Raw genomic sequence first — 25,227 nt, forward strand, 5'->3', positions numbered from 1 at the left:
GCCATATGTGTTTTTGTTTATTTTTTGGTTTTTTTTTAAAGATTTTATTTATTTTTATTTTATATGTATGCATGTATTGCCTGCATGTAGATAAGTGTACCTGTGTCATGCAATGCCCATGGAGGTCAGAAAAGGCCGTTGGATCCCCTGGGACTGGAGTTACAGTTGTTAGCTGCCATGTGGGTGCTGGGATTTGAACCTGGGCCTTCTGCAAGAATAACCAGTGTTCTTATTTGCTGAGCCATCTCTCCAGCCCTAGCCATACATGTTTTAAACATTTGGATATGCTGTAACATTAGAGATTCTCTTGTTGGGCATTTATACTGTCCCCATTTTTTATTTTTAATTCCTACAGGAGACTCAGCACAGATCCTGAGAGGCAGAGTTTGTCCCCATTTGCTGCACCTTCAGCCAACACCAAGGCCCCAAGCTAGGAGTGTTTGCACAAAAGTGCAGCTCTAGCAGACAGGCGTTTCTGAAAGCAGGTCCCAGCAGGAGATGGGGGCATCTGGCAGTGACTACTGTGTGACGCCCAAGTGTCTGTATATCCCAGATGGAAGGTGTGGAAGTCCAGCAGCTGGCACCTGACCTCACATAACCATCACCAACAGAATGCTCACAGCAAATGCATGTGGATGCCAGGTGACAACAGGGACATGCATGTCTGGCCACTGTCCACAAGAGGGAAAACCTAAACTGCCCTTGTCCTTCCCTAAGAAGCAGCCCTATGCCTTGACTAGGCCACATACCAGGTAACAGAACCCTGTTCCTCAGTTCAGACTCATAACTCCACCACGGAGCTTTTCATTTCTGTGATTCCTAGTTTTATAGGACCACACCTAACAGAAAGTGGGCTGCCTGAATGCAGGAAGGGAGAACAAGGAGCTGAGTTTCCACATCACTTTCTTTGAAGATGTTTTTGGTGACATATCACATGGTTTCTACTCTTCTACAAACATGAAGATTAAAGTTTTGAATTATGTGGCTGAAGAGGTAGCTCAGTGGTGAAAAGCACATCACTGCCCTGGCACAAGAGCTGAGTTTGATTCTCAGCACCCACACTGGAGTTACAGCCGCCTGTAACTCCAGCTCCAGGGGATCCAATGCCCTCTTTTGGTCTCCATGGGCACTTGGAACATACATGTACATGCCTCATAAACATACATATAAATAAAAAATATTTTAAATTTTTGAATTATATATTTGAATTATATATTTAGTAATTCAGAGCTACATGTTAAATACTTACTGCTACAAATAAAAATTCTTTTTTCCTTAGAAAAACAACTTAGGCTGGACATTCACAGTGACCCTACCCTTGTGATGGGCAGATAGATGCTTCACTTAAAACCTAGGCTTCCATGCCAAGCAGAGTGGAGCAGCTATAACCCTAATACTGGGAAGACTGAGGTAGGAGGATAGAGAGTTTAAGGCCAGCCTGGGCTATACACTGAGACCTTAGTTGACTCTCAGCAGCAAGCATTGATGCCCCTCAACCTTATCATAAAACACAGGCCAAACCAACTACAAAGCCAGGAGATAAGACTGATGATGACAAACAGGAGTCACTCAGCAATATTAGCCTGCAAACCTGAAGGCCATAATGCTTGTGCATAGGAAGGAAGCATCTTTTGAAACTATGCCCTTGACCAGTGAACAATTATCAAACATTAGTCCACACCCTAGAATCAATAAAATTTTGCTGTTCTCTTTTGTCGAGCAACAGCAGCAGGGTTCCCCTCAATCACTGCTTCTGCACAGGATGAAGTCGGTTGTGCAGGCTGGCTGATGTCCCAACAGAGGACGACTCTTGCATGTCTCGTTTGTAACACATGGCTGGGTCTCACTTCTACTGCTTGCATGACACACAATCCCACCTTCCCAAAATTCACAAATAGTTGCCCAGGAGCCTCATTCTTGACAGAGAATCCAGAAAACCACCAGTGACTGGGACAGGACAGGAAAGTTTGCATGTGGCCGCACAAAGAGACCTCAGTGGGCATGCACGTCACTTCCAGAATCTTCAGCCATGAAAGATCCTAGGTTTATCTGCTCATTGAGTTACAATTTTCAAAACACTGCATGTCTGGTATAGCTCAGAAATGGAGCCAAACAAATTATGCCTTATTTTTCCATTTACGAGTATACTAGGCTGTCATTTTTGTATTAGAATAAAATGAAATGATGCATCCAAATTATTTTCGGAAGTTTTTAAGTTTATGTAAAGTGTACATACCCTAAAAAATCATCTGTAGCACCCTCAAAAGAGCCCCTCTGTCCAGTCAGAACCAACCCCTAAAGACAGTGACTGCTCTGCCCTTAACCACCATGTCTGTTTTGCTCTTCTGTGGCCTAGTGTCTGTGGGGCTATCTGCTCATGACTGGCAACATTAGTCTGGGGGAAATGCTGTCTGGAGTAGTCTGTTCTTGTTTCCTGCAGCATAGTACTCCTTTGTGTGCCTAAACCACAATAGGTCCATTCTGTAGATTTGTCTGAGATTATCCCTACACGCATGTCTTGGTGGGCAGGAGCTCTCATCTTTGCTGGGCACCAAAGAGAGGAAACGGGGCACAGAATATTCAAATTGGCCGAGCAGCTTTTCCAAAAATTTACAATTCAACTCAAACTACCTTTGTGCTGCTTGGTAAGAGGTAGGGGACAGAACTTCCCCTCCAGGTGGACATCCAATTCCCTCAGCACCACGTCTCACATGGAGTCCATACTATAGCTCCTGGGCATTCCTGTGGAGGACTTTCTAGATGAGGCAAATTGAGGGCAGAATACATACCCTAAACGTGGGCAGCACGTTCTGTGGGCTGGGGTTTTAGAGTACATAAAAAGGGGGCCAGCTGAGCACCAGCTTCCTCTTTCTCTGCTTCCTGACTGCAAATGCACAGCTGCTTGGTGTCCCTTCCACCACGCCTTCCCATCGTGACGGACTGCACCCTTGAACTGTCAGCCAAATGAAACCCTTCCTTCCTCAAGTTGCTCATCAGGCATTTGATCACAATGACAGAAAAGTAACTAATACACTGGTGTTCCAAAGTATCATTTATGGACAAGAAATCAACTCAGAGCCTCATTCTACCCCTCTTCTGCAGGACTCCTAATTCCTAGGACTGCCTGCTGCCTGCCCCAGTCTCCCAGGGCAGATGCCAGACAGCCAGAAGCCGGTACACTCCCCATTACCTGGTTCTTCCCACAGAAACCAGAGCAAGGTTCCCTTCCTCTGCCTCCAGAGTACCTGGTGCTTCCTTGTGTGGTGAGACATAGCTCTCATTTCTAGGGGTCAGTGAGTATAATAAACTTCCTTTAGAGCAGTCATTTCAGTGTCTCTGTGACTTACCATACCTGATTAAAACCAGTCCCAGGCATTGTCAGTGTCCTAGAAGGCCTTTAGATTTCCAAATATATTTAGAATGAGGTGGTCAATCAGACAGACACAGATTACACTGATTCCATATATAAACTTAAAGGGGTTTGGTTTTGTTGTTTTTCTCAAGACAGGGTCTTACTACATAGCTCACATTGGCTTCCCAAGTGCTGAGATTACGGGTGTGTGCCACCTCATCTGGCCCTTTTATTGTCTTATCATACTGCTCAGGATGAGGGCTTTCTCAGAGCAGGGAAGGAAGGCACTGTTTCTCGGGTGCCCAGCCCCCACACACAGAGCTTGGGCCAGAACCTCTAGCCCACACTAAATGCAAGTGTGGTTGCCTACAGCATCATCAGTTGCTCAGCTCAGAGGCAGAGTACAGAGGCTCCTAGGCTCTCTATCAACCACTATGTCCTCAAAGCACAAATGCATTCCATACACCTAGCCCATGGAACGGCCCTGCCAAGTACCTGGCATGCTACAGGGTTCTGGCTGTTTACCCTTGAGGTCAAGGGACCGACTGAGAGTTTCCAGAACATCACATCACACAGCACAATGCTGGGAAAAATGAAAGCGCGAAGTATGGTTTTTACTGAGTGAGTCAGAAAATCCTAACTCCAGCAATCATACACCAAGGATCTTTATTCCACTGTTAACTAGGGTGTTATTTCTGTAGACATCTTTCATCAGACAAAGGTCATTTCCTACTTCAGGTGTGTAGGAATTTTTATCACGTGCTAATGAATTTCACACAAGTGTTTTTCTGTGTCTATTGGGGTGATTGTGTGTGAGGGGGGGGTTCTCCCTCTTATGCTAGTATGGTAAAGCCACAATTGACTTTCAAATGCAAGCCTGACTGTGCACTCCTGGAGTACATAGGCTCCCTTGCCCAGGACCTACAGGAGAGGTGGCACACACCTGTAATCTCAGCACTTGGGAAGACAGTGTGAGCTATGTAGTGAGACCTTGTCTTGAGAAAAACAACAAAACCAAACCCCTCTAAGTTTATATATGGAATCAGTGTAATCCCTGTCTGTTTGCCTGTGATTGACCAGGTGGTTTTCCTCTATTGCCCAGCATCACTGACTTGACACCTACCTGGGTGGCAGTGCTTGCATGCTGCATGCCACCCCTGGAGTTGTGAACCTTGTGAGGTTTGGAGGCGAGACTGGCCAGCACATCAGAAGTCCTCTTCCCAGTTCCTGTGGCATTGCAATGGTGTTCCAGGAATTCACAAGTGATGCCACTGTCCCCAAAGTTCCTCTTGGTAAGATTATAATCCATTTTCTTCAGTGCACCACACACCACTACTCCTCTCTTCCACTCTGCTTCTCCCCTGTGAATTGTTTTCAAGGGATTTTCCTGTTTCTGTCAATTCCAATGTACTGCCTGTGTACAATATTCTCTTGTTGCCTTCCTGACATCTGTAGAAGTGATCTTTCTGTAACTTTTACTGGTAAAAGGTATTTTCTTCTCTGTATTGACATAATACTGTGGGGCGTTTGTGTGGTGGTATGTACTTATGTGTAAGGTGGGGGGTATTTGTGTGAGGAGTATGTGTTTTTTGGGGGGGGTGTTTATGTGTGTGCAGGTGCATGATGCTGGGTGTCTTTATCAGTATCCACCTTCCTTGACAAAAATAAAAAATGGGGCTGGGCATGGTGGCACACGCCTTTAATCTCAGCACTCGGGAGGCAGAGGCAGACGCATTTCTGTGAGTTCAAGGCCAACCTGGTCTACATAGTAAGTTCCAGGACAGCTGGAACTACAGGGAGACCCTGTCTCAAAAAGACCAAAAAAAAAAAAAATCACTGAACCTGAAGCTAACTGATTTGGGGACTGTCTGGCTAGCAAGACCCGGGGATACACCTGTCTCCAGCCCCCATCTTCCCCCAAACCCCCAAGCACTGGGATTACAGGCACAAATCACTATGCCCAGGTTTTTGTGTGGGTCCTGGAACATGAACTTACTCTTGTATGGCAAAGCATGTTACCATCTCCCCATCCCCTAATATTGATCACGTTTGATAGTTTATCAGTCTTACTAGTCTTTTCAACGTATTAGCCTTTGGTGCTGTTTATTTTTCATTTGTGTGTGTATGTAATATATGTGCTGTGGTGCATGAACACCACAGAATGCAAGTTCCAGGGTGTCAGGTGTCCTCTATTGCTCTCCACCTTATTTCTTTGAGAAAGGGTCCCTCACTGGACCTGGAGTTGGGTGGTCAGGAAGCCCAAGGGCTCCTCCTATCTGCTGTCCATAGCCCTGGGGTTATAGGTGTGGCTCAGCATTTTTGGGGGGAAGGGGGTCCCCTACTACCACAAATTATGTAGTCAAGTTTCCCACATTTGGGAAATTGCAGGGGTCAGTAAATCCATAGTGCAATGGAGAACCCTCACCCTGGGAAAACCACCTTTGTGATCATGTTATCTTCCCTGCCAGGCAAATATGTGGCTCCGTTTTCACATGGGTGCTAGAGATTTGAACTCACAGGCTTATGCTTGTGCAGCAAGCACTCTGACCCACTGAGCCATCTCTCTAGCCCCCTCCTTTCAATCATTTCTTCTGTGCCCTATTTGTCTGTTCTCTATTTCACAACACTTGTTTTTCATGCCCTGCCTGAGGTACTTTTTTGAATTTTGTTATTCTTTCCTCCCTCTTGACCAGAAGTTTAGCATCTTCCTTTTTCTCTGCTAAGGGCAATTATAATCTATTATGAATGCTCTATAGTTCTGATATAATACACATTTAGAATCATTCAGTTCAGAATGTTATACTTTCCAAGGGACTTGCTCTGATTCTTGGCTTACTGATCAGTGCTGTTTCATTTAGAAGCATTTGGGGAACAGGGCATGGTGGCCAGCTACAATCCCACCATTTGGGGGGTTTCTTTTTGAGACAGGGTCTCCCTGTAGCTCCAGCTGGGACTCACTATGTCGAACAGACTGGCCTTGAACTCACAGAGATCCACCTGCCTCTGCTGGGATTAAAGGCGTGCACCACCACGTCTGGCAATCCCACCATATTTGAGGGTGGGGCAGGAGCATCGTAAATTTGAGGCCTGCCTAGGTTGCAGAAAGAATTTTGTCTTAAAGTACAAAAAGCAGCTATACATGGTGGTACATGCCTATAATCCCAGTACTTGGGAAGTAGACACAAGAGAATCAGGAGTTCAAGATCATCCTCGGCTACAGAGTGGTTTTCAGGCCAGTCTGGGATACATGAGACTGTCTCAAAAAACCAGCCAGACATAGTGACCACACCTACAATCTCAGCATTTGAATGGCTGAGGCAAGAAGATCCTGAGTTTGAGATCAGCCTGGGCTACCTAGTGAAACTCTCAAAACAACATTAAGCCAAGCACGGTGGTACACACCTTTAATCCCAGCATTCAGGAGGCAGAGGCAGGTGGATCTCTGTGAGTTAGTTCAAGGCCAGCCTGATCTACATAGTGAGTTCCAGGCCAGGCCCACTACAGGGAGACCCTGTCTCAAAAAGAAAAAAAAAAATCTCTGTATGATCTTGGCTTTAGATATCTGTTGCCTATGGTCCTGGATGGGGTCTATGCTGGTAAAACTTTCCTGTGGGGGGGTCTGGAAAGATGGCTCAGCAGTTAAGAGCACTGTCTGCTCTTGCAGAGGACTCTGGTTTGATTTCCAGCACCCACATGGTGGCTGACAACTGTCCATAACTCCAGTTCTAGGGGATCAGATGCCCTCTTCTGACATCCCAGGCATTGCACGATACAGGTTCACCTACCTACATTCAGGCATGACATTCATACACATAAAATAAAAATAATGAATAAAATTTTGTCTTTTTTTTTTTTGAGACAGGGTCTCCCTCTTGCCCCAGCTGTCCTAGAATTCACTAAGTAGACCAGGCTGGCCTCGAACTCACAGAGATCCATCCACCTGCCTCTGCCTCCCAAGTGCTGGGATTAAAGGCATGTGCTACCAAAATAAAATAAAATATTGTTTTTAAAAACTTTCTTAAGTGTTTAGAATATTCTGCACTCTTGTGGTGTACTGTTAGAGTTGCTAATTGTGTTGTTACAGGCCGACATGTCTGCGAACATAGATACATGACTCTGAACAACAGTAAGTTGAATCCAACAATACAGAAAAAAAATAACAGCTTGCAACCAGATGGGTTTATTCTAGGAATTCAAGGTTGATTTAGCACCGAAAACTGCTCAAATCCCCTCTCTCTTCATTGAGTTTTGCTGGCTGCTCTACCAGTCGCGGAGAAGGCTGAGATCCCACCATAATTACACTCCAAGTCTCCTCATTCTCCCGGCTTTCCTTCCTACATTTAAAGTCCAAGCGGGACCATCCCACTGGATCCTGAACTGACCCTCCTATCACCTGGCAACATCCTCCCAGGGGGCGAAAGCTCCAACTCGGTTGAAATTGCTGCACTATACCTGCTTTCTTTACCCTCATTTTTGCTTGGTTTATCTTTATCTTTCCACTTTTCCTTTTTCCGTGTCTGTCATATATAAACAGCAAAAAGGGAAGGCAGTACTCTTCAAGTCGCTGCCCAGCCCACTGCCCGTCACATATACTAAGTGAACTTCCCTTTCTAAAACAAAATAGAACAGAAACAAAACCAGACAAAACCTGGCTAGAGATATAGCTCAATTGGTTGAGTGCTCGCCTAGCATGCACAAAACCCTGAATTCCAGCTCCAGCACTGCATGAACTGGTATGTTGGCACATGCTTGCAATCCTAGCACTTGGGAGGTAGAGGCAGGAGGATCAGGAGTTCAAGGTCATCCTCAGCAACCTAGCAAGTTTAAGACCAGCCTGGGCTAAAAGAGACCCTGTCTCAAACAAATAAATAAATTTGGAAGCTGAGGCAAGAGGATCATATGAATGTAGGGATTCAAGGCTAACCCTGGAGTAGCACAATGAAATCTTTTGTCTTAAAAAAAAAAAATCACAAACCCTGACAATTTTTTGACAGGGAGTATTTGGTCCTTGGTCCATTTATAGTAACATAAAGGTTTTTTGCTTGTGTTTTCGGGGAGTCTTGCTTGCTATATGGCCCAGGCTGGCCTCAAACTTGCCATATTCTTCCTGCCACAGCATCCCAAGTGCTAGAATGTAGTTTGTGCTGCAACTAGGTTCAAGCCCATCATAATTTTCCCACTTATCTTGCATTTTTTCTTCTCTCTCTCTCCTCTCTTCTCCCCCCCCCCCCCGCATGTGTACGGAGGCCAGCAAACAACTTCAGGTGTTTTCCTCAGTAATGTCATCCACCTCGTTTGAGACAGGGTCTCTCATTGCCCTGGAATGCAACAATTAGACTAGACTGGCTGGCCAACAAGCCCTAAGCGTCCTCCAGTCACTGCCTCCCCAGTGCTGGGATTACAAGTTGTGCCCAGCTTTTTACATAGCTTCTGGGGAATGAACTCGGGTCCTTGTAGGAGTTCTCTCTCCAGCCCCTTGTCATTTATCTTTTCTGTGTGTTCAAATGTCATTCCATCTTCCTTCTCCAGCAAGCCTTTCAGCTGTGTTAATATTCTACTTCTACCTGTTGAAACCCCATGAAAACTATAGGTGTTGCACAGAATCAGATCCTGTGTTACTCAAGAGTCCTGCCATAGCCACTTCCTTCGCCTCAGTGCCTGGAAGACTTCTCCCTCAGCTGAGGACCACATCTGCAGTGCCTCCTCTTGCTTTCCTTTGCTCATGTGTCTTACCACAGGCTCTCTTTAGCTGTGAGCTGTGCAGAATGTTCCTGCTCTGTGGGTTCCAGGGTGGCAACTATTCCTCAAAGGAAAACTTGCTCTCCAGCTCTGAGGCTCCTATGGGAAAGCAGTTACCCACTTCACTGCTCCCTGCAGAAGGCATATCCCTAGATGCTTTTATAATTATTTTGGTCTTTGCTTTAGCCAGGGTGTGCCTGTACCCTGTTCTCTGGTGTTGCTGTTTTGTTTGGTGTTCACAAAGATTCTGCATCCCTCTATGTTCACTGTGACTTTGAGACAATTCTAAACTGCTCTTTTCTTTCTTTCTTTCTTTCTTTCTTTCTTTCTTTCTTTCTTTCTTTCTTTCTTTCTTTCTTTCCTTTTTTTTTTTTATGTGTATGCGTGTATTGCCTGTGTGTAGGTAAGTGCACCTGTCTTACAATGCCCCAGGAAGGGCAGAAGAGGCTGTCTGATCCCCTGGAACTGGAGTTATGGACAGTTGATAGCTGTCATGTGGGTGCTAGGATACAAACCCGGGTCTTCTAAATTATTTTTATTTTATATGTATGCATGTATTGCCCGCATGCACGTAAGTGCACCCATGTTGTGCAATGCCAGAGGAAGACAGAAGAGGCCATTGGATCCCCTAGAACCGGAGTTATAGACAGTTGTTAGCTGTCATGTGGGTGCTGGGATTCAAACCTGGGTCCTCTGCAAGAACCAGTGTTCGTAACCGCTGCTAAGCTGCTCTTTTCATCTACTGCATCTGTCCCTTTTCTACGTTCCCTACTAGAATGCCAACCATACACATGAATCACTGTCCCCTGGATTCCATGTGTCTTTGTTTGACAAACATTCTTTTTTCTCTTGAGTCCAGGCATTACCACAATCCACCCCCAGCTGGACAACCCACCTTCTGTCATCTTCTGCCATGTTGGCTGCTCTCAAACGATCCACTGAAGTCTCATTTGCTTCTGTTCTATTCATTAGTCTTTTTGTTTGCTTTCTTGTTCTTGTACTCCCAACTGGCCTAGAACTCACTACGTAGACTAGGCTGTCTCCTGAGTACTGGGATTAAAGGTTGCACCAGGATGCCTGGCTTGTTTTTGTTTTTTTTGAGACTGAGCCACTATGCCTGGCTTACAATAATGTATCATCAGCTCTAAAATGTCCACTTTATTATTTTTTACAGAGTCTAATTATCTTGAAAACTTCCATATTTTAGCCTGTCTTCTTCTATTCTTTTTTTGGGGGGGGTTCTTTTTGAGACAGGGTCTCCCTGTAGCCCCAGCTGTCCTGGAACTCACTATGTAGACCAGACTGGCCTTGAACTCACAGAGATCTGCCTGACTCTGCCTCCCGAGTGCTGGCATTAAAGGCAGGCACCACCATGCCCAGCCTTCAATTCTTTTTAAAAAAAAATATTTTATTGTTTTTATGTGTAGGGGTGTATTGACTGCATGTGTGTAAGTGCACCCATGTTGTGCAATGCCCATGGAGGTCAGAGGAGGGCACTGGATTCCCCTGGAGCTAGAGTTACAGACGGTTGTTAACCACCATGTGGGTGCTGGGAATTGAATCTGGGTCCTCTGCAAGAGCAGCCAGTGCTCTTAACCGCTGAGCCATCTCTCTCTAGCTCCTCTCCTTCAGTTCTTCACCTTCCTTATCTATATGTCCCTGTAATATGACATCATTTTCTGTCGTCTTTCCTGACTAAGTCCACTCTGGACAATGTATTCTTCTGTTCAATGCTGGGCACTAGAAGTTAAAGCAGAGGGTTCTCAGGCTAGGTGATCATTCCCCAAAGATGGTAAAAGCTAGTGCTTATCAGGATTGTGTTTCTGTCTCTGTCAGGCAGACAGACCCTGGAGAATGGCCCTGATCCTGTGGCACTCCATCTCAGCTCCAAGGGATGGTCCAGTTCAGAGCTGTTTCATTCCCTCTGGGCCTTACCTGAGAACCCAGGTGTCCCCTCAGCTTCTTACCTGGCCTCTGGCCTAGACTCAGCCTCTTGCTTGTTCCTGCTCTGCTACCAGACATGGCCTCCAGGCTTTACATTTCCTGCTGCATTTCTGGAGTGGCACTCTCCTCTGTATGAGTGATGTTGGGGGGTGGAGATACATGTGCTGAGGGGTTACCTTAGCTGTGGTTTCTTGCTTGTGAGAGTTCTGTCCCTCAAGTCTCCATAATGTAGAACTACCTCTGTGTCGATGGCATAAAACACAGACTCTCGGGGCTGGAGGATGGCTCAGCAGTTAAGAACACTGACTGTTCTTGCAGAAGACCGAGGTTCGATTCCCAGCACCCACGTGGCAGCTAACAACTGTCTATAACTCCAGTTCCAGGGGATCCGACAGCCTGTTCTGTGCTCCGTGGGCATTGCATGGCATGGGTGCACTTACCTACATGCAGGCAATTCACCCATACACATAAAATAAACACAATAAAATATTTTTTAAAAAAAACACAGACTCTCTGTGCTCACACTCTGGGAAATATGCCAGCAATGTCCCAGGGTGGAGATGTGGCTGCCTGCTGTTTCCCTCCCCAAGGCTAGCCCTAGAGGCCTCCCACTAGGGCTGCCCTAGAAATTATACCTGGGGACATCTGATTTTGTTTCTGTATTCTGTGGCTGTTTTTTTATATTGGGGGGGAGGGAATGGGGGCAATATTTCTAATAATTTTGCTTGGAAGGTAAATACTATACAAGATGGTTTGGTTGAAATTGCAAGTTCAAAGAATTTTTTTCAAAAAAGTTTTGAAGCCTGGCATGGTGACGCATGCCTTTAATCCCAGCAAGACAGTAGGCAGAAACAGAGGGATCTCTGTGAGTTCAAGGCCAGCCTGGCCTACATAGGGAGTTCCAGGCCAGCTAGGGCTAGAGGGAGACCCTGTCCCAAAAAAGATGTCCCCCCCCCAAAAAAAGGTTTTGAGTTAGACATAGTGAAACACACCTGTAATCCCTGCACTAAGTTGGAGGTAAAGGCAGGAGGATCAAAAGTTCGAGAAGGTTATCCTCAATTACACAGTGAGTCTGAGGCCAGCTTGGACTACATGAAAAAAGAATGCTTTTTTCTTAAGACCTAACAAACTGTCGGAATGGCTGTGATAGAAGCTACATTTTACATTTAAGGCACAGACTAGCAGGGCTGGAGAGATGGTTCAGCAGTTAAGAACACTGGCTGTTCTTGCAGAAGACCCAGGCTCGAATCCCAGCACCCACATGGCAGCTAACTAACTGTCCGTAACTCCAGTTCCAGGGGATCCGACGGCCTCTTCTGTCTTCCGCGGGCACTGCACGACATGGGTGCACTTATCTACATGCAGGCAATACACACATACACATAAAAATAAAATAAAATTTTTTTGAAAAGACACAGACTAGCACCTCTATAACCTCATGACTGGAGTGCTAATCTGTAAATGCACACTCAGCTACTGTAGCTAACATTCACATGTGTGAGGTTTCCTCCTCTGTTTTAAGATAAAGATAAAGTTACCAAGAAGCCTAACACATGGAGTACCTTGCTGCTGTTAACAGTCTAACACAGAAAAAGCCAGCTTCCGACCACTGAAAGTTCTTAAGAAAGATTGTTACATATTGATACAGTCTTTTAAAACTTCGTGAAATCAATCCTAAACAGCAATACTCTATGAGGCACTTCAAGGAAACATCCAATAAAATGTGTCCAGGAGCCTTTTGCTCACATTTGGATGACTTCAGTTTTAAGGAAGGTAACACTAAAAATACCAACGAGGCAGCTGGCCATCAAATCCACATCCCTACCTACATCCCCACCACTTAGCTGTCTACCACAAAAACACTTCTTTCAGGTTCTCTGGAAACTGTCCAAAATTTTTAGTTTTAAAAAAAAATCAACCAAATCCTCTTGGCCACCGACGCTGGGTGTCGCTACAGTAAGCTCTTGAAGTGGACCCCAAGGACGTTCTTCCCCATGGGCTATCTAAGGTAACAAAGGCAAGCAGTTTGTGACCTCCAATTCCATGCCTCCTACACTCAGAGCTGGGATGTGACAAAGTGATTGTTGTATTTATCTGTCTCTTGCCAAGTGTCAGGGGTTGGAATTCCACCTACAGACGTTTGTTCACCATCTTAGAGACTTCACAACGAGGACAGGCACAGGTAGCTTTGAATGCTCACAGTGAAGGTGTGTTACCTGACTGATTCCCCCAGATACCTGCCTACCCCACAGATGGAGTACCTGATTATGTCAGAATGCCTGTGCCCACCTGCTGTCTGGAAAAGGGTGAGTCCTCCTTTGACTTCCTGGTACCCACCAGGTCCATAGCCACCTGCTACAATAGTGTACTGGCATCAAATCCACTACATCCCACAAAGACAGGCAATAGCAGACACATAAGAAGGCTTTTTTTTTTTTTTTCTGAAAACAAGCACAGTATCAGGTAATTCCACACTTGGAGGAACACAAAGTGTAAGATGTCATGGTTGCTTTTAGTCCTCAGCTCTTCATAGGAAGTAGCTGGGTCCGAGCTATATGGTTCTACTTCCCATGGATGGTGGTGTGTCTTTCTGCCCCTGCATGTCTCATGTCAGAAACCCACTATGAAAGCCCTCACCCTGGAAGCTGATGGTACATCTGCCCCCTGCCCACCAAATGGACACTGACACACCTTCGCCTAGTAGCCAGTGGAGGACTGGAAATGAAACTACTATCAAAGCACATTCCCCTCCACACACACACCTGCCATCACCACTTTGCCATCGGCAGCCACACTCCAAGCTCTTGCACTGGGCAGGCTGCAGCAAATGAACATGGTAGCAAAGCCTGGAATGCTGGAGCCAGGCAAGGCAAATGTAAACGTGACCTGGTGCATGACAAAAGGTGCCTTTAGAGGTCTGTCCTGCCTGGAAATCATGGCAGGGCATCTTTCTGTTCCCACGGGGACCTCTTCATTGTAGGCTCCTTGGCTGACTTCAGAGTAATCATTGCTAAGGCTACCTGGTCTCACTACCCAACTCCAAGCAAGGATGTCCAGGCCTGTGGGAAGGATGATGGCTATAAAGGCTCTGGATGCTGGTTCCCAGCATCCTGGTTGGACAGAACCAGCCGCAGCCAAGTGCAAACAAAGGCCCAGTGCAGCTTCCAGGTCACAAGAGGCATCAACCTAGAACCAGAGACAGGTGTGTTACATGGGAAAGTTGGGCAAGAATTTTATAGCCAACATACTTTATCACTCCTCACTCACCTGCTCACTGTCCAGACTCTACAAAGACAACCAGTCACTGGCCACCTGGAAAGGAAGGTTGTCATTAATTCCCAACGAACAGACGCGCAGAAAGAAGAAAAGCCACCAGCAGAAAGACAAGCCACCATTAGAAAGGTTGCAGAGAAGGACACCTAGTTAACTTCAGAATCCAAATTCAAAGCCATGCTCTTCTTCAAGACTTCCGTTTCTTCGGGGAAGGCAGCAAACAAGCTGGCCTCCCCTTGGCAGTGACCCCTGCAGCCTCAGGAAAAGAAACAGACTCTACCTGGTATCTGTGACGCTAGGTGAAAGGGATGTCAGCTGAGTCTCAGACAGTCAGAAGCACACAGTAACCCAGCACAAGCAAAATCTGTGAGAGATGGACATTGTCCTCAGCTTTAGGAATTGGAGCTATAGGAATCAAATGTCTTTGCTAGGATAAAAACCACCAAAAAACTTACAGAGACATTCTTTGTTGTTTTTTTTCCTTTTGTTTTTTGAGTTGGGGAATCTCAATATGTCACCCAATTTGGTCTTGAACTTGTAAGTTTAAGTGACCTTCCTACCTCAGCTTCCCATGTAGTTCAGAGAAATATTTAAGTTAAACATAAAGCAATTTAGCTTCAGATATATTGCTATAGAATTAAGTAAGCACTGTCAAAAACTAATGGTTTTGTTCCCCTGGAGGACTGAGCTGAGCATGGAGAAAGGCTGGAGGGAAGAGGGCTCCTGAGACCCCGTGTGAAGCTATTCCCAAGCCCCTCAGTGGGGACGAGCCCCAGGATGCAGTATTGGCTCTAAGCTGCCAAGTGTGGCTGGTGAGCCTCAAGTATCACCTAGGCTAGGGAGGCAGTGTTGGCTCTCTAGACTCTGTCTTCAGGGGTTCAGAGTAGAAGCAGGTGCAGGGGTGTGTCCTCTGCCCCAGTGTCTTCTGTAAGAGGTTAAGAAACACTAGCCACGTTCTTGAGGAGTGCAGTTAGCAAAATGCCAAGATGTGACTGGCTTCGAGATATTTTTACCAGCTAGCCAATCCCAATGGCAAGGGGTCCTTCATATGACTTGTCTGGGATGGGGTTCCTCTCTAGGAGCAAAACTAGTCCAACAGAGGAGCTGGCACAGAAATCTTGGTCATCAAAGATGGTGAAATGGTGTGACAGCCTCCTGTTCTCAAGGCCAGCTGGTCTGTCTTACTTACTCATGTGTACAGCATCTGCCCCTGACACCCAAGCTTCTGACAAGAACTCCAGGATGTGTTGGCCTGTGTCCAACTGGGCCTCTTGGTAAGAAAGTGATTGTAGTTCCAGCTCAATCTAGAATCAGACTGAGGTCCTGGTTTCCTTCTTTAAACACCATAAGGAAATATTGTCTTTAAGCCAAAACAAGCTGCCTTCGTTCTTTACAGAATAGGATCCTGGGTTTGTGGGACCTATGATCTCAGAAAAAAAGAAGTACATCCACAACCCAGTGCCACTTTCTGATGGGTATTGGAGGTAGACAGGTTAGGCTTTCCCCTTAGGGCTTGGAGGGAATGTGGAAAATTCATATAAGACAACTGTGCTGTGCTTGGGGGTGGTGTTTTTGGTACTTTTGGGTCATCAAAGATGGTAAAATGGTGTCACAGCCTCCTATACGCAAAGTCAGTTGGTCTGTCTGGCTTGCTCATGTAAATCAGTTACCCAGGCTCTTACAGTATTTCTCTAGGGCCCATGGAGGCAACACAAGGCATCGAGGTCCCAGAGGATCAGTGCACCCACAAGTACAACTTGTAAAACAGCAGCAAGACTGAGCTACAGATGACAACTTTCCTGGTTTTTATTCAGTGAACAGTGACTATGAACAGGTAAACTGCCAGCCTATAGCTGAAAAGTAACAGGAGTAAGAGGGTCAAGTCAAGCAAAATAAAAGGAGAAGCACACAGTCCCCACGCTGGGGCGATCAGTCACAGGACTGATGATCCAGTAACGAGACCGCCATTTTGTTGAATCTATTAGTCCTATTAAAACAAGGAAATAATTCACTTTTTCTAGAATGTTCCAGAACCATCCAGAGACGATCTCTGAGGAGCCACTGTTTTGTACTGTCTGTACATTGTCCACACAGGTAATGTTTCTTTAGATTTAAAAACCTACAAGTACAGGGTTTGATGGTAATCTCTTGTGAGGTGGAGACAGAAGAGTTGGAAGCTCAAGGTCATCCTTTGCTATATAGCAAGCCAGCAACCATGCCTCAAACAACAAATGATAATAAAAGAGAAAAATCTGCAACTTAGCCAGGTACATTGGTGGAGGCCTGTAATACTCAGGGGACTGAGGCAGGAGGATCACAAGTTTGAGATCTTTCTAAGCTATATAGCCAGTTCAAGGCCAAACTAGGCAATCAAGATCCTGTCTCAAGATTTTAAAAAAATTTGAGACCCTGTCTCAAGATAAAAATAAAAAATGGTTGTAGTTTAGTTTGCCTACCATACTCATAGCCTTGGGGTCAATCCCCAGTACAAAATAACAAAAATAATAAAATCTGCAACTACTATTCAATTTTTATACAAAATTGACAGACTGCATCTATACCAGCCTATGAGCAGTATGTGTCCTATACCACAAAGCAGCTGCCAAACCACATCAAGGAGCTCTGCTGTCTCCTTTTCCTAACACTTCACTTCCACAGGGATGTATACCCTTCAGGTACCCCAGTAGAAATCTCAGCCCCGACTAGATAGAGCTTTCCATAAACAATGCATGTGGCAATCCTGAGTCCCAACACAAAGCCAAGTCCAGCCAGACATAGTGTCCAGGGACCTGACACTGCCACAGGGTGGTCTTTCTCATGTGCCTCTCTAGAGTTCACCTGAGTCAAAGTATGAGCTCCCTGAGCTTCCCAATGAAGGAAGGGGAAAAACACCTACCCACACACCAGGCTTTTTGTTTGTTTGTTTTGCTTTTTTGGGGGGTGGGGGTGGGTTTTTTGTTTGTTTTTTAGGGTTTTGTTTTTCTTTTTTGAGACAGGGTCTTCCTGTAGCCACAGCTGGCCTGGAACTCACTATGTAGAACAGGCTGGCCTCAACCTCACAGAGATCCTCTTGCCTCTGAGTCCCGAGTGCTAAAATTAAAGGCATGCGCCACCACACCCAGCCTCATTTCTTTCTTTGAACATGTTGGCATTCCTGGGTGCACGGTGTGAAGGTAGCTTCCCACAAAAGACCTCCAGAGCACCTACAGCTTGGGGGTTTCATTTCCAGAACTGCAAGGTGAGCTGGGGACAGGGTACATGGGAGGGTCTGTGGAACAGAGCTGTCCCTCCTACTTGAGTCACCCCCTCCCCAACTCATCACAGCCTAGTCCCAGCCCATGGGCAGTAAAATGAAGAAACACAATATCCTGTCTACTGCACACTTCCCAAAGTGTCAGCAAAATGATAAGCAAGCTCTGGTGGGCTTGACGCTTTCCCTGTGTCTGGAGCAACAGATATCTGCACAGAGAAAAAGACCTCACTCATAACCCACTGATATGTCCTTGCTTCTGATTTGCACAGGCGCATGTAGTGTGGCAGGTTACACCACTAACACTGCTGCACACTTTGCAGGTACAAGGGTACCCAGGCACCACTTCACTTTACCACTACAGATCCCGTCACCGGCAGAACCAGCACAACCTGCCCTGGCCCCATGCTACGCCCCCCACAGCCAACTGTCTTGGGGTGCATGCACTGCTGTCCACCATGGACATTGTGTAGATCTGTAGATCCTGCCACAGTGAGGCCGACCATGTATTTGGAAAATAAGGGTTCATTCGTGAATATTTCCATGTTTCATTCTAATGCTATATAGAACCAGGCAGACTCTACTTAGGATATCAGAGAGTTATATTTAAAATAACCTCCTCATTCTGCAGCCTCTGCCAGCCCAGCAGGTGTCTCCATGAACCCACACCTAGCCAAAGACCATGGTTAACACCCCAACCCTCAAAGATCTCTCTCTCTCTCTCTCTCTCTCTCTCTCTCTCTCTCTCTCTCTCTCTTCATTTTTTGATCTTTTGAGACAGGGTCTTCCTGTAGCCCCAGCTGGTGGCCTGGAAAATCTGTAGACCACGCTGGCCTTGAACTCAGAGAGATCTGCCTACCTCTGCCTCCCAGGTGCTAGGATTAAAGGCATGAGCCATCATGCCAGGCTTGTTTTGTTTTTAATTGAATTTTTGTGTATTTCATACATAAAATCATCTTCTTTCCCTCCTTCCCTTTGGCACCCTCCCATAGCCCCGCCCCCCACTGGAGTTCATGCATTCTGTCGTTTGTGTTAAGGTCTATTATGTAAAGTTAGTGTCCCAAAATGTTACTCAGTGCAAGTTCATCCACCAGGGTTTAGTCAGCCTACCTAGAGTTGCTCCCTTCAAGATCAGCTCTTTCTCACCCAGCAGTAGGCTCTTTTAGACAGGGTCTCACCTATCCTCATTTCTTGTTTCCACCTCAAGTGCTAGGAGCACAGCTGAGTACCACCATGCCCAGCATGATTCTACCAACTTCTAACCCTATGTATGAAAATAGAAGGGCAGATTCATATGAAAATAGTGGCAATTTTAGGATTATAAGCAAGATAAGCCAGGCATGGTGGTGCACGCCTTTAATCCCAGCACTCGGGAGGCAGAGGTAGGTGGATCTCTGTGAGTTCAAGACCAGCCTGGTCTACATAGCGAGCTCCAGGCCAGCTGAGGCTACTGGGAGACTCTGTCTCAAAAAGGCCCCCCCCCCAAAAAAAGTAATGATATTAAAACATCATAGAAATAAGAAAATACCAAAATGCACCAGCTGACTCTACCTGGGGAGGACAAAGCATAATGAGATCTTACTTCCCAGTCTTGGCTCCTTCTAGCAGCAGGGTACATGCGAGGAGCCCCAGAGGAGGTCATAACCTTGCTGCCCTACAGCTCCTTCAAGCTTCCTGAATACAGAGAAGCAGTAACTCCTACCAGTAGAGAGATCTGAGAAGAAAATGCACAGCCACTACCCTGACTTGGTCACAACACTTCCTGCAGTGAAAAGGGCCTGGACAGGGCTCACTTAGACAACAGGACAAGAAGGGTCTCTCCTCAAGCTCCCTGAGGTCAGACCTACAGACACCATAGCAGATCCTGTTTCAGGAAGTGAAGTCAGCTTTTGGGGCTGGCTGTGCCCTTTGACCCCATTTACTCCATGTTCTCAGCACAAACAGGCCCAAGTTTCTTTGGGACAGAGCCCATGCCAAGGTGAAGCTGCCAGACACAGAAACAATTGAAACCATTTACCTCATTCCAAAATCATTCTTAATGATAAGACAGTATCCAGGGCACTGGGGAAGAAGGAATTTACACTATTTGGGACACACATGACCCACAAGCATGAAGAAAGAGTGAGAAGAGTCCAGACACTGCAGCATGAATGACAATCCCATCAGAGGAGAAGGTACCAGAGCTCCCCTGCCTTGCCCCACCTCCACTGCTCCATGTTACCTACAGAACTTGTTACATCCCAGAACTCCCCTGTTCTTGTGAATTCCAGGCGCCCCAAATTCTGTGTTACCAACTCCATGAACTCTCCTAATACTTTGGGACCTTGAGGAATCCAACAATCTCTGCCCACAAATGCATTCTGCCTTTGAGACATCATCAGTCATCATGCTGCTTTGCCCAGGCTGTTGAGCACTCTCTGATGCCGTTTGTTTAACTATCATAACAGCTGTGGATTAGCCCTGCTCCCCTTTCTCAGATGTGGGAACAAGGCCTAAAAATGTTTTTGACAGCAGGCTTAACATCAGTGCACACTGCCAGTGAAGCAGCCCCAGGCTTGCCTCCATGGCCACTTGATTGAGACCTTAGAAATAAAGAGAGCAGACATTATGTTCCACCTTGAATCTTTATTATCCATAAGCAATTTGTATAACTCCTCAGACCAATACAAAATCCCAGCAAAAGAATTTTTAGTGCTCTTGGAAACAACAATAAACACAATTCAAAGTGCCAGCATCAAAGCCAACTGGAAACTACTGTAATTCATTGGCATGTAGGACAACCAATCACTACAGCCATTGCTCCTGGATCCCCTGGGACAGGGCACCCCTTGTATCCCCTCTTCAGTGTCTCCAGTGTGAGATGTATCTCTTCCTCTCCACCAGAAAGAGAGGCGCAAAGTCATTCTCTCACACCCATACTGAGCACTAGCTAAACAGGAAGTGTCAAAGCTAGGTTGGTACCCAAGGCAGTCAACACCCCTCTCCCAGCATCACACAGGCAGCTGTCATGGTCCATGCATGCTGTGATCAGGGAAGCAGTTTGTCTTGGGGCTGGCTCTGTGGGCTATGAGCTCTACAAATGCTAAGGCCTCCTGTCTTTCAAGGAAAGACTGAGTAGAAGGCTGTAGCTGCATTGCAGCTGCCCTGCACCTGCAGTGTGATCAGTCTGTGGTCTGGATTTCAGTCTGGGGACACGGAGGTCTTAAATACAGCATCCAAGTCCTTTCTAAAAACACACACATGACCAGCACTCTCTAGCAAGAACAAGGCAAGCTTGAGCATCCCTGGGTCAGTATGCTTGCACAAGCGGCTCTCTGCATGTCTCCCACACAGAACAAATCCCAGCACAAAGGATGGGTGGAAAGGCCAGCAGAGGGAGCCCATACCCACTCCGTAGACACAAAGACTAGCTTCTGCACCAGGCCTGCCACTGGCTCAGCAGGAACTTGTGGTTTTAGGTTTACTACTTGTCTGTACTTTTAAGCTCAGTGGGTTTTAACTTTAGATGCTTCAATTTTGAGCACAAAACATTCCAACAAGCACTCACTGCTTCCTCTTGCTTCCTGACAACACATACCAATTCCCTTCTTGCTCTGTATAGCAAGCATACTGGTCCTTGGTCTCATAGGACTCAAAGCCAGTCCACCTTCTGAAAGGCCTTGAGGTAGTTGGAAGGTGGTGATAACCCACAGCTGATCTGCCACATCATCCTTAGGGGCATCTGGGTCTGAGAGCTGAAATGCAGTACTTAAAACCAAAGCAGGATACAGCGACACACCAGAGGTTGCACTTACGGGACAGTGAGTGGGCACCTTTGGGCAGGTACTCGAACAGCAGTGAGCCATCGTCCCCGAGCACGTCAGCCTTGAGTGACAGCAGGCTGTTCTTACTCATGAGTGCTGCACGTAGGTTGGCCACTGCAGTGGCCTGGTGCAGTGCTTCGTCCTTCTCTGGGGTGAGGGGCTGGCCCAGGTAGCTGGCTTCTCCTCCCAGGAGGCCCTCATCCACCTGTGTGTAGAGCTCAGCCCTCTCCCCTCTGCTGTCCGAGTTGCTGGCTTCGGTGACAGTCAGGTCCACATCTAGGGATGGGGAGACAAACATTAGTGAATGTGCAGGTCATTTTAGGATACTCCAAGTAGGAGGAGGGGAGCAATGAGCTTCTGTCCAATACAGCTGCTTGCTGACTGATTCTCAAAGAATTTTTTGAGAATACATTTTTTTTGGTCTTTTTTGAAACAGGGTCTCTCTGTAGCCCCATCTGTCCTGGAACTCACTATGTAGACCAGGCTGGCCACAGAGATGCGCCTACCTCTGCCTCCCGAGTGCTGGGATTAAAGGCATGCGCCACCACGCCTGGCAGGGAGAATACATTTTTTAAAAAAGACTGAGAACAAACTGGAGAAATTTGAATTAAGGTCAGTGGGTCATATCAATGCCAATGTTCCAGTCATGACAGTGATTCTGTTTTACAGGCTGTTAACACTGCAAGGAACTATAGAATAGCATATAGCGTGCTCTCTGTCTGACTCACTCACTCACTCACTCACTCACTCACTCACTCACTCATTCTTTCTCTCTTTCAAGATTAGCAGGGGCAGGAATGGCATGGGCAGTGAGCTGAGGGCTACAGAAGCTTCTAGAAGTTGGACAAAGCAGGAAACAGTATGCTGACCATGTTAGACTCCTAGAGTCTGTAGGAAACTCAAGATGTATTGCTTTAAGCCATGATACATGGTGGCACACTATACAGATGTCCTGGTTGCTGCCCCAAAATAAAGCTGGGGTCTTGGCAGTTCCAGTTGTGATAGCCCAATCTGTCTAGTAATGTGCTCACTTCAGTGATCCACACTCATGGAAAGGGGCCAGCTCACCAAGAGAGCAAAGCCTTGACTGGAGGACAGCTAGACATGGTTGGTTTGAAAACTCAAGACCTGGCAAAGTGCCCTCTCTAGGACAAAGGCCAGGCCAGGGTGGGTCAGCTCTGGGATAGGTGCTCCCCAGAATGCAGGTGAGGGTGCCAGCCACCTCAGTGGGCTTCAGGGTTAGCAGCTTTACACTTTTCTGCTGCATATATGCTACAGAATGCTGTCCTTAGAGCTTAACAACCATTACCATCTGAGAGCAGATATGACTACCCTAAGAAACACTCAAGACTGGGCCTACTGATGTTTTCTCAGAGAAGTAAGTATTAGGGAGGGTCATTAGATCCTCAGTTGAGATATCAACCACTCCCTCTTGCCCCTCCCTGCCAGTTGAATGTTCTCAAGAAGTGCCAGAGTAAGTGGAGTATGGGAGACTAACTGAAAGGGAAACTCCATCTATGCAGCTTTGGGGAAGTCATCATCCATATGGGATGATGTGGCTCCTTTGAGGTCGCCCACGATCCTAAAAGTAACCCTTGTCCGTGCACTATAAGTAATAAGTTACCTACAGGTGCCAGGAGTCTAATATGGACTGCTTCCTGCCTTGTCCAGCTTCTAGAAGCTTCTACGGCCCTCAGTTTACTGCCCATACCACTCCTACCCCTACCTAGCTTGAAAAAGAGAAAAAGAATGCGTGAGTGAGAGAGACAGAGAACACGCTATATGCCACTCTGCAGTTATTTGCTGTGTTAACAGCTTGTAAGCCAGAGTCACTGCCATGATTGGAACATTGGCATTGATGTGACCCACTGACCTTATTCAGACCTTACTCACTGGTCACTGAATCTTCTTGAGTTTCAGGCCAGCCTGGTCTACATAATGAGTTCTGGCCAGCTAGAGCTACAGAGAGACTCTGTCTCAAAAAGACCCCCCCAAAAAAGACTAAAGAGATTCAGTCTCAAAAAGACACCCCCCTCAAAAAAGCTTTCCAATGAGCACTTAAAGTTACACCAGGCATAGTAGGCACAAGCCTGTAATCTCAGCATTCAGGAGGCTGAGACAGGATCATCAGTTCAAGGTCAGCCTGGGCTACAAAGTAACACTCTGTATCAAAAATAAATAAATAAATAAAAAATTAAGGGGCTAGAGAGATGGCTCAGCAGTAAGAAAACTGGCTGCTCTTGCAGAGAACCTGGGTTCAATTCCCAGCACCCACATGGTGGCAAACAACCATCTGTAAACTCCAGTTCCAGGAGATCCAACTCCCTCTTCAGATTCTGAGGGCATTGCATGACATGGGTATACTTACACACATACAGGCAATATATTCAAATACATAAAATAAAAATAATAAATAAAATACTAAAAAATTGCCAGGCATGGGGGTGCATGCCTTTAGTCTCAGCACTTGGGAGGCAGAGGCAGATGGATCTCTGTGAGTTCAAGGCCAGCCTGGTCTACATAGCGAGTTCCAGGCTACCTGGGGCTACTGGGAGACCCTGTCTCAAAAAAGGCCAAAAAAAAAAGCTCATTAAATATAATCAGTTTACAAACTGGTTTCTAAGTTATATACCTATATTTTAATCTGAATTATTACAGATTATGGAAACTGGAAGAAAGAAAATCTGTGAGCCTTAACATTTTGACATAAGCACATCCTCTGTTTTACATGTGGTGCATTGCCATGACATGCAGCATTATCGTGGGCCACCCCTGAGCCATCTTGCTAGACCCCAGCATCAGCATGGCACTATTATGGCATAACCTGAAAATACTAGTAAAACAAGAGACTAAAGCCCCAAGCTCATATCAAAATGGGATCTAGTCAGATGGCCACACATGAGCGCCTTGAAAAAAACAGCTGTGCACACACTCCAGCTGGGGAGCTGGGGTGATATAGGTCCCCCAAGAGCAACAGCTCCTGCTGGGCGTGGTGGCGCATTCCTTTAATCCCAGAGGCAGGCAAATCTCTGTGAGTTCAAGGCCAGCCTGGACTACATAGTGAGTTCCAGAACAGCTGGAGCTACAGGGAGACCCTGTCTCAAAAAGACTGGAAAAAAAAAAAAAAAGAGCAGCAGCTCCTGGGGAGGACCTAGCTCCTGGACACGACTTGAAGATAGTGTCTAGTGTCTCCCTGCAGAACCTTGACCTATAATGCTTTACCCAGAGTACAGCATGGTGATCAAACTTATACAGACCTGCATTCCAGTATGAAATAAACTATGGAAGCTGGGCAATTGTAGTACATGCGTTTAATCCCAGCTCTTGAGAGGTGGAGGCAGGAAGATCATGAGTTTAAGACCAGCCTGGGCTACAGAGTGAGCATTGTCTCAGTGAAACAAAGCAAAACAAAACAAGAAGCATTACCACAGACAAACGCTATCTACTTGGCATCCCGTCACTCTGCCTTCTACCTTCTTCATAACATATTGGAAAAACCAGTATAGAGTCTGGGGTGCGGGTGGCACATATATGTGGCTTGCTGGGCTCCTGAAAGCATACCCCTCCCTGCAGCTGCAGCTGTCACTCCTCAGCCGAGGTTACACATTCCACCAGAGCAGGAGGTGCAGTCCCGGCTTTTCCAGTGGGAACAATGCACCATCCGCTCTGCCAGGTACCCCAGGATGACCTGACAAGTCACCTGCCTCCTCATCTCAAAGAAAGCTTAGGCTGCTCTATATCCACAGGAGCCCTTCAGAGCTCACCTTCTGTGAATTTTTTTTTTTTTTTGGTCTTTTTGAGACAGGGTCTCCCTGTAGCCCCAGCTGGCCTGGAACTCCCTAGGGAGGCCCGGCTGGCTTTGAAAC

At 46.4% G+C, this 25,227-nt stretch overlaps 1 protein-coding gene and 1 pseudogene across 2 annotated transcripts in view; both read right to left on the reverse strand.

Moving 5' to 3' along the window:
* Nucleotides 1–25,227, reverse strand: part of Zbtb46 (zinc finger and BTB domain containing 46) — a 70,511-nt gene that overhangs the window by 9,493 nt on the left and 35,791 nt on the right. For both annotated transcript variants that reach the window (XM_008843296.3, XM_029568434.1), the window contains exon 3: nt 21,353–21,637. In XM_008843296.3, the coding sequence (XP_008841518.1) occupies nt 21,353–21,637 (285 nt within the window). The remainder of the gene's footprint in view (nt 1–21,352; nt 21,638–25,227) is intronic.
* Nucleotides 5,680–5,828, reverse strand: LOC115072074 (annotated as a pseudogene).

This window comes from Nannospalax galili, unplaced genomic scaffold (assembly GCF_000622305.1).
Source record: "Nannospalax galili isolate Female #2095 unplaced genomic scaffold, S.galili_v1.0 scaffold160, whole genome shotgun sequence".
Classification (NCBI taxonomy): Eukaryota; Metazoa; Chordata; class Mammalia; order Rodentia; family Spalacidae; genus Nannospalax; species Nannospalax galili.